Source organism: Astatotilapia calliptera, chromosome 17 (assembly GCF_964374335.1).
Source record: "Astatotilapia calliptera chromosome 17, fAstCal68.1, whole genome shotgun sequence".
Lineage (NCBI taxonomy): Eukaryota > Metazoa > Chordata > Actinopteri > Cichliformes > Cichlidae > Astatotilapia > Astatotilapia calliptera.
The window spans coordinates 23,637,246-23,646,510 of NC_137438.1; the positions used below are offsets into that span (position 1 = coordinate 23,637,246).

Here is a 9,265-nt window from a genome sequence, read left to right on the forward strand (position 1 = left end):
CAGTATCTCCAAATGAGTTGTACCGAAATAAAACTTTTAAACTAAATAAGGGAGAAAATTAGTTGAGATTAACTTTATTTATCACACGAGTTGCTATTGAAAATAGGAAGAAGTTAAAATTTGCTGTATAGGTGCACATCGAATGCACTGATAGGTAGTGAGGAGGAAAAACTGATCACTTTTGTGTAAAAACACAACAAAAATGTAAAAGCTTTAACGGTTAAATTAAACTGCTTAAACATTCAATAACAGTCACTATCGTCGGCCACTAGCACTTAGGCCACCCACATGCTGCAAACATGTGTACAACTATAGTGTTTACATTGTTTTATAAAGGTTGTTTACTGTAGTGTTTACTGCCACCTAGTGGCGGATTCTGGAACTTCCCCGGTCCTTATATTAGGATTAAACTTGTAAAATAAATAGTATTTTATATTTTTGTGTTAAAAGAAAGAAAAACTCGTCTTCTTTAGTGTGATAAGCTCGTTTGTTATCCTTTTAATTATTCGTATATCACATCTGTTGGTTCCTCAGGTGTTAAAGCTCCTCTTCAGCTGATTCGGCATGTTTTACTATGTGATGCCTTCAGGGGCTGCGTACAGAGCTCCGGTTTCTGACTAAACGTCTTTAAACTCCGCGCATTATAAAAAATATTCCAAATCATACCTTCGTTCATCTGGCAGACAAGTTAACTGCTAAACAAATGCTAAACACCAAACATGGCAGTCAGTGTGTGGTGCATTAAGGGTGTGGTCATTTAATAATTAATTTTAAGCATTCAAGCATATGCCACCACACTGAAAGTACTATTTAAACTGAAATTGCAGGGAGATTAAACCTATTCCTGGTTTTTAGAGTGCCCGTGGGTCAACATATAATAAAAAACGTTATTATTTCCATTTGTATCGTGTTTACTAAATAAATGTTTCTAAATTAATTAAAGACTCTCAACTATTGAGTAATTATATATGATTACTCACTAGGTGTGAGTATATTTAATTATATTATAATTAAATATTTTGAGATAATATGTGTATTTGTTTTAGTAAAACATAGTCCCTCTGTACTTACAAATAAAATATTAATGTAATTAGTTTTATTAACAAGAAGAAAAATCCCGGGTGTCCATGAAGGCAACACATACTGAGGACTCCCACAACCCCTTGTGCTTCCTCTTCCAGCAGCGCCTGCGATCATGGCGGACGTAATAGCGGAGCGGGTAGCAGAGCAGAAAGCGGTCCTGAACCGGGAGCTGAACGGAGAAGCGGAGGACCGAGAGGAGGCCGATCCAGCGGAGGAAACCTCGAAAAAGAAGAGAAAAAAGAAGAAGAAGAACAAGTCTGCGGGGACAGGTGAGCCACGACAGGTGAAGTCTCGTGCTAACAGGCTAACGTTAGTTAGACGGACGAGTTAGCCGCGACCAAACCGGAAATATGTGCATACGGCTTCAAAATAAAATCGACAGTTAAAGTTTTAATTATAAATGTAATATTTAAATTGCACCAACGTGTATTGTTTCAAAGCTAAGTAGTTGTGATTTGTTTTTGCTAGGAAATTTTTTATTTAAGTTGTGATGCTGATTTCCATGATAAAGTATGTGAGATAATGTGTTGACATATAGGAAGAGATCTTGAGCCATGCATTACAAGAGCTGTAATGCGTCAGTTATATGAGATTTAGGAATAAGATTGGAAGAATTAACTATATTATTTAGGCAGTGTTAGTTTACATCTCTTGGTTTCCATAATAGAGGCATTGTGACAGAAACCTCCTTTGTCCCACACGCCATCAGACTGTTTAACTCCTCTCTGGAGGGGAGAGGGAGGGGAAGCAGGAGGACAAAGGAGGGGGGAACAACTAAGCTGTAGTGCCTCTTCACCTCACTGTACAATACTTTTGTAAATAGTCAACAGTGCAATAGACCTCAATACTTGAAATGTGCAATTCACTTGTATTTTTATTTTTTATTCCTATTTATTCTATTTATCCCCTTCGTATATTTTATTTATATTATCTCTGTATTTATATATGTGTGTGTGTGTGTGTGTGTGTGTGTGTGTGTGTGTGTGTGTGTGTGTATATTATATATATATAATATTCTGCAACTCTGTAACTTCTGTCGGTGCTGTGCTTTTTTGGAAATCGAATTTCCCAGAGGAACCCACCCGAGGGATTAATAAAGTTCTATCTATTCTAATCTAATCTTATTCTGAAATTTACACCGGAAGCAGTGCAGTTGAGTGGTTTCAGCTTCTCCACGTCCTACTCGTTGGACATGCGGGCGCAGATCAGTGCAGATTGGGCTACCGCTGTGCCTCTTGGGCCTCAGCGAGGACACCGGGCTTTAAGCGGAGCTCCCCACGGGAAACGTGCCCTCTGTCGTGGAAGGGCAGCTTTAGGGTGGAAGATAGTCCTTCCAGGAGCTGTCCTCCCTGCTGCTGCCGCCCTCCCCCCGCCGAGCTTCAGCCAAGCTCTCCTGTTTCGTAATTCTCCCTTTGCCAGACTTATTATGTAAGAAAAGAACAGAGGAAGGTCTATTTTGAAAATTAGCCGCAGTTAAAAATATTTTTCTTACTTATTAGATAGTTAATAACATTCAGAACATTACAAAATAAAATACAGCTTTTATACACTGTGTAATTGAAGACATTTATTTAAAAGCCATATTTTAAGTTTATGGGGAATGGGCAGTGGTGTCAGTTTTCTTTGTGTCTGATCTGTTTTTCTTATTTAAGAGAAAAAAGAAAAGAAACAAAAAACACTGCCTTCAAGTAGGACAATAACACAACAGTACTTATTCTTCTTCACCTGGTTATCTTTAACTGTGTGGGTAGAGCTGACTGAGCCCCGCCCACATAGAAGGTCCAGCACAGACTCAGCTGAGGCAGTAATGAAGTAAAACAAGCCTTGTTTTATTTGAATACCAGCAGACACATCTCCTCTCTGAGGCCATCTCTGCTCTTGTATCTGTCTTCACTAACTCTGAATCAGCATGTAGCCCCCCGCCCCCTTGCAAATTTATGCAGTTGCTTTGGAAGCCAAGAAATATTTATGCTAACCAACAAGACCAGCAGTAGCCAAACTGATAGCAAGACTCTGTTCACTCAATTTTTGAGCTCTGATCCATACACCTCTGGCTACCGTCTGGCGTCATTAAGCTCTTCCTCCTTTTCTAATTGGCCGTGATGTCATGGAGAATCCTGGCTGATGGGTTATTTGTGGCATAGTGTCAATGAAAAGTCGCTGGCTCCTGTATCAGCGAGTGATGCGCCCTTAGTGCTGCTGGTGTAAATGGTGCAGAGCTGTGGTGAGCACAAACAGACCTTCACGCTGTCATTACCCAGCATGCCCTTCAGCGGTTTAATATTGCCCTCGTTTTTTTGTGTGTATGCCCTGATCTTTGCCCAGGTGAAAAGAGGGGCACAGGTCCTGTCAGAACATTTAACAATTCTATTAATAAAAGCCAGTTTTGTAGAGGTTCATCAAACAGGGAAAACTGTGTTAAAGCAGGATTAAGCTGGGCTAAGTTGAGAGCTCAGGTGTGTGGTCACATTACTTAGTGTACACCCTTAAGGTCTGCCTCATTACCGAAGGTGTTTTAGAGAGTTAAATTGAAATGTTACTTTTGTTTTTATTAGTTTACTTTATAGTGATGTAAGCTTTAATCCATCAAAAACTGCAGGAAAATGTTCAGATTGTCTATTCTTATTTAATTCACTTAATGTACAGAATTCACCTGCTTGCTGCATACAATGCTACTACTGCACATTCGCCTAATGTATATAATATATAATGTTCTTCCTCTCCCCCCCCCTTTTGCACAAGTCGAGGAGCGTGTCAGGTTACATTTCACTGCGTGTTATATTTGTATAACTATGCATGTGACGCATAAAGAATCTTGAATCTCTTGAAGGATGTTCCTCATTTGTGGATTATAGTGTTGAGATTTCAGGAGAGCGTGGCTCAGACCTTCACATCTTATTTCGTTTTAACCCTGATATTGCTTCCCTATCAGGCCATTAAAGGTGTATATTTTAAAAGTAGTGAGTAACGATTCATTTCTGGGTCACTGGCATCTGTTTACAGGCACTGAGGCAGAGGTGGAGGCGGACGGAGTGGCCGAGGTGACCAAACAGCTGGAGAAGCAGGCGATAGAGGACAAAGAGAAGGAAGAGGAGGGCGAGGAAGGTGACTGAAGTCAAACATCAACACTTTAACCTGCGGTGGTGTGGACAGGTCAAATGTAAACATTGGATTTAGTAGCTGGTTTTTTTTTTTAAAAAGTCTTAACTTACACAGACGGAGACGATGGAGAGAACTCTGCAGGAAAGAAGAAGAAGAAGAAAAAGAAGAAGAAAGGAAGTGAGTTAATGATATTTTAGTGGAAAAGCAGACTCGGTGTGTTTTATACCGGAGCCAGGTGTTTCTGTAAGACATCTGTTGGTGAGTCTTTGTTGTGTTTTGACAGCCAAATGTCAGACTGATCCTCCATCTGTGTCCATCTGTGAGCTCTACCCAAGCGGAGTTTTCCCCATTGGACAGGAATGTGAATACCCTGTCGTTCAGGATGGGTAAGACGAGCATACACACACACACCTACACTTGCGACTTAAGTTCTACTTCTCTTTTAAATCTCTTTAGCTTTTAAAATGCCAGGTGGGTTTTTTCAAAATAATATTTTGACTTTTTTCCAAAACTTCTGAGTTAATTTTGGGAATTGAACTTTAGGGCTGCCACGATTAGTCGACTAGTCACGATTATGTCGACTATTAAAATCGTCGACGACTAATTTAATAGTCGACGCATCGTTTGAAGCTTTGTAAGATCACAAAGGACGCAGGAATGAGTAGTAGGATTTAAGAGTGTAATAACGGACTGAAACAGAAGATGGCAGCACTGCATGTACAAGGATGCCAGCTGCCGTTAAACCCCGAAGAAGAAGCTGTGTCCCAGAATTCATAGCGCAGCCCAGCGCAGTTGTCAACAATGGCGGCAGCTAGTTAGTTTTAACTTTACTCTTATTATTCTTTCTTGGTCACAAAATAAACGTTTAACATATTTTCAGGCGAGAATGTAGCTGTGTAAACCTCAAATATCTGCTCAGTTTATCAAGACACCACATATTTTCAAAAGCTCGCCGACGTTTTCGGAGACGTCTGTTACCCACTAGCTCGTTAGCTAGGCGGGGGCAAGGCTAACTAGAGCCGTGAGAACACCGGACTCCCGGCAAATCGTTTTCAAACCCACCGCCGTCTTTTGCTAGTCAGGTTAAACATGATATATAAGTCACTTAGATAACTTAAAAATGTTATTGTTTGGCTTTCTTTAGTATTTTATTTGTTCCTGAGTAAATCGTTTTGGCTAAGATTAAAGTTATAGTTTTTGCACAGCTAAATAAACTTCAAGCAGACAGCTGATCATCAGAAGTTTGAGACGCTGGATAATATACTCCGGTGTCCTGTTATATTTTAGAAAGCAAGGAGTTTATTAAACTTCACCGAAACAATCTGCAAATTTCATTAAAAATTAATAAACTACCATCTTGTCTTTATTTTTAGTTAGCACAAACACTTCAAGCTGTAAGCTAATGATAGTTATATAAGACCAGATGCTGCTGGTGCAATAAGCTGTACGCTGTACGTCCAATGGATGATGATCTGATTAGTCGACTAATCACAAAAATAATCGGTGACTAGTCGACTATCAAAATAATTGTTTGTGGCAGCCCTATTGAACTTACTCTTGGAATAGACGTGGATTTCCCTGCAATGCATATTTTTGATTTTATTCCTGAAATAGTATTGCAAAATTATTCTCAAAATTCTAACTACATTTCTGGAATAATATTTCAAAATCTTAACTTATTCTCTTTTTGTTAGTATCACTCAGAGTGGTACTAACAGTAACAATAGTTAGCATGGAAGGACTTCTTTAGTGGTTTCCTCTGAGTGTGTGCCTGAGGTGTGCAGGTTTCATTTAATCTGTTTTTACTTCCATTGCCTTCCCTTCTTGTTCCTGTGTTTTCTGGCTGAATTACATCAGAGGTTTTACATGTGAGGCTCTACATGTGAGGCTCTACATGTGAGGCTCTACATGTGAGGCTCCTGCAGCAAGCTGTGGACCACACTGTGCAGTGTTTATATCGCAGTCTTTATTTCCTCTTTCTGGGAAACACTTTTTAATCTTGTGATCTGAAAAATTACTCACTCATCTCTGTCTTTAACAGAGGAGAGACGCTGTATTTTCCAGTAAAGACAAAAACATTCAACTAAGTAGTTTCAGCAGGTGCATATTCATGAAGAATGTGGTCTCCAGATGTTTTTATTAGCTTTAGAAACTGTAACTGAATCCAAATTTGATGCTTGAACGTGCTGCGCTGCTGTTTTTGTTTCACCTCCCAGTCGCAGCGCCGTGTCACGCATGACCAACGAGGAGAAGCGGGTGCTGGATAAAGCTAACGAGGAGATGTGGAACGACTTCAGGCAGGCGGCCGAGGCGCACAGGCAGGTCCGGAAGCATGTCCGCAGCTTCCTGAAACCTGGCATGACCATGATCGAAATCTGGTGAGGCTGCTTTTATCTTCTGTCGCTCGTAGAGGCGGCTGTTTTGGAATTAGATGAGAAGATTTGGATTTCCTGCTGATGCCCTTCTCTGTTTTGATTAGCGAGCGGTTGGAGGACTGCTCTCGTAAGCTGATAAAGGAGAACGGGCTGAACGCCGGCCTGGCCTTCCCCACCGGCTGCTCCCTGAACCACTGTGCTGCTCACTACACTCCCAACGCTGGAGACACCACTGTCCTCCAGTACGACGACGTCTGCAAGATCGACTTTGGCACTCACATCAACGGTACGCCGACTGAACCTTTCTGCTTCTTTTACTGCTGTTTAAAAATACATCAGCCACTGGATGCTGACCGGTGTGCTTCTTTCTTCCGGTGTCTGCCCGCAGGGAGAATCATTGACTGTGCCTTCACCGTCACGTTTAACCCAAAGTACGACAAGCTTTTGGAGGCCGTGAAAGACGCCACCAATACTGGAATCAAAGTAAGACCTGAACGGACGCCTCGTTTTTAGTTGGTGTGTGTTTGTGGATCCTGCAGCTGAAACATGTTTGTTCTCCTCTGAAGAACGCCGGCATCGATGTGCGCCTGTGTGATGTCGGAGAGGCAATCCAAGAGGTGATGGAGTCCTACGAGGTCGAGCTTGATGGCAAAACATACCAGGGTGAGATCACACTGTCATTACAGGATACTCAACTTTATAGAAAACAGTAGTTTATGCTATCCGTGAAAATCCACCCTCACGTGCACCATGACTCGTGTGGTAATGTTCACAGACTCGTGCATTTCTGTTTCATCTGAATTATTTTTTGTTTATTTTGTTTTTTTTAAGCAAAAAAATAAAGAAAAGAGCAAAAATCTGCAACATGTAAATGATCTGAGGTCGTTCTCGCATGACAGAGCTTCACATATTTTTCCCTCTGTGATCCTTTTACTCTAAATGCAGCAAAATCAGAGCTCAGACATTATTTTAAACTCTGCGTAGCTCCTGTAAAAAACTGACATGAAGAGCTTCAAATATTTCCCAGTGCTTACTAAAGACGTGTGCAACTAGTCAGCAAGCGAGTTAAACAAATTACTCTTATTTTATTAAAACAACAACTGGCGTGTCCACAAGGCGTCTCAAGTCTGGATAAAGGTGGAGAGTTGCATCAAAAAGGACATTGAACCAAAAATTTTGAATATGCCGATCATGAAAAATTAGATTCAGGGCATTATTCTAAGATATAAATCTACAACGGAGTCTCTCCTCTGCTGATATTTGTGTGCCGGTGTGTACACAAACTGAATATTTTCACTTTAAAACTGGGAAAAACTTACATTTCGTCTTTTTTCCCCTACGTTGCAGTGAAGCCCATCCGAAACCTGAACGGTCATTCCATCGGTCAGTACAGGATACACGCTGGAAAGACTGTGCCCATCGTTAAAGGAGGAGAAGCGACGAGAATGGAGGCGAGTACTTCCTGGTTTCCTCACATTTTGATCAACTTACTCACTGCACGTGATTCTAACGCAATATCAGAATTTCTAAAAAGTAAAAAAAAACTAAACGCTGTAAAAAGAAGCTGAAGAGCACCTTCAGCTTCACTTCTGACGATTTTATTTTCGTTGACTCGGGTGTCGCTCTACAGGAGGGCGAGGTGTACGCCATCGAGACGTTCGGCAGCACGGGTAAAGGCGTGGTCCACGACGACATGGAGTGCTCGCACTACATGAAAAACTTTGACGTCGGCCACGTCCCTATCAGGTGAGAGCCTGTGTTTATTTAGCTCGCCTGGACAGGGAGCGTATTGGTTAGCAGTAACTCACTGACTCCTTTTCTTCTCCAGGCTGCCGCGAGCGAAGCACTTGCTGAACGTGATCAACGAGAACTTCGGCACGTTGGCGTTCTGCCGGCGCTGGCTGGACCGCCTAGGCGAGAGCAAGTACCTGATGGCCCTGAAGAACCTGTGCGACCTCGGCATCGTGGACCCCTACCCCCCGCTCTGCGACACCAAGGGCTGCTACACCGCTCAGTTCGAGCACACCATCCTGCTCAGGCCCACCTGCAAGGAGGTGGTGAGCCGGGGGGACGACTACTGACACCCCTACCTTCCAGCACCACCAGACCCCGCCCCCTCACTACCACACAGCACCTGTTGGAGAACTCGGGGATGAAGTGAAGGATGCCAGACGCTGACAGTGCACAGCTTTCAGGGAAGGAGAAGCAGCTGTCTGAGCGCTCCGCCATCAACCACAACTAAAGAAACAAGCCCACACCTTTCTCTTGGATAGAGCTTTTTGTTTTTTCCAGTTTCCATCAGGACTATCATATTGCAAAATATTACATTTAAGCTGCTGCTGAATTTAGTGCAACCCCAGTTTTCAAAGAGTTTCTCTCCACTTTGAGCCTCCGGTGCTTTGGTGCTCTGTTAAAATGAAGCACCAAGGCCACTGATGGCTTAAAGAAGTGGTCAGGCCTGCATGCTGGCATGGCCCAAAGTCTTTGCAGACTGTTCCTAACATTTAAAAGCTTGGGGAAGAGGTGGTCTTGTAGTTAGATATTCATACAGACACCGGTAACCTGCAGCTCTATGTTTGGCTTCTGTTGCAACAGGAGGGAACTCTGCACTATGGCCCTCCGCTTATCGGTTCTTTGGTATTTGTAAAGTTTCTTTGAAATGGCTGCTGCCACTCTGTTCCAGATTAAAATGCTTCATTTTCAAA

At 42.2% G+C, this 9,265-nt stretch overlaps 1 protein-coding gene across 2 annotated transcripts; it reads left to right on the forward strand.

Annotated features, from left to right (window-relative positions):
* The first annotated feature begins 1,159 nt into the window (after positions 1-1,159).
* metap2a (methionyl aminopeptidase 2a) lies at positions 1,160-9,265 on the forward strand. 2 transcript variants are annotated; one of them, XM_026147122.2, is made up of 11 exons: positions 1,160-1,352; positions 4,087-4,188; positions 4,300-4,362; positions 4,469-4,571; positions 6,402-6,563; positions 6,665-6,846; positions 6,949-7,043; positions 7,127-7,223; positions 7,908-8,011; positions 8,191-8,306; positions 8,389-9,265. In XM_026147122.2, the coding sequence occupies exons 1-11, from the start codon at positions 1,196-1,198 to the stop codon at positions 8,639-8,641; spliced, it is 1,434 nt and encodes a 477-aa protein (XP_026002907.1). In that variant the 5' UTR covers positions 1,160-1,195; the 3' UTR covers positions 8,642-9,265. The 2 variants fall into 2 exon arrangements, with proteins under 2 accessions (XP_026002907.1, XP_026002906.1); XM_026147121.2 differs by having other exon boundaries at positions 1,162-1,352; positions 4,285-4,362.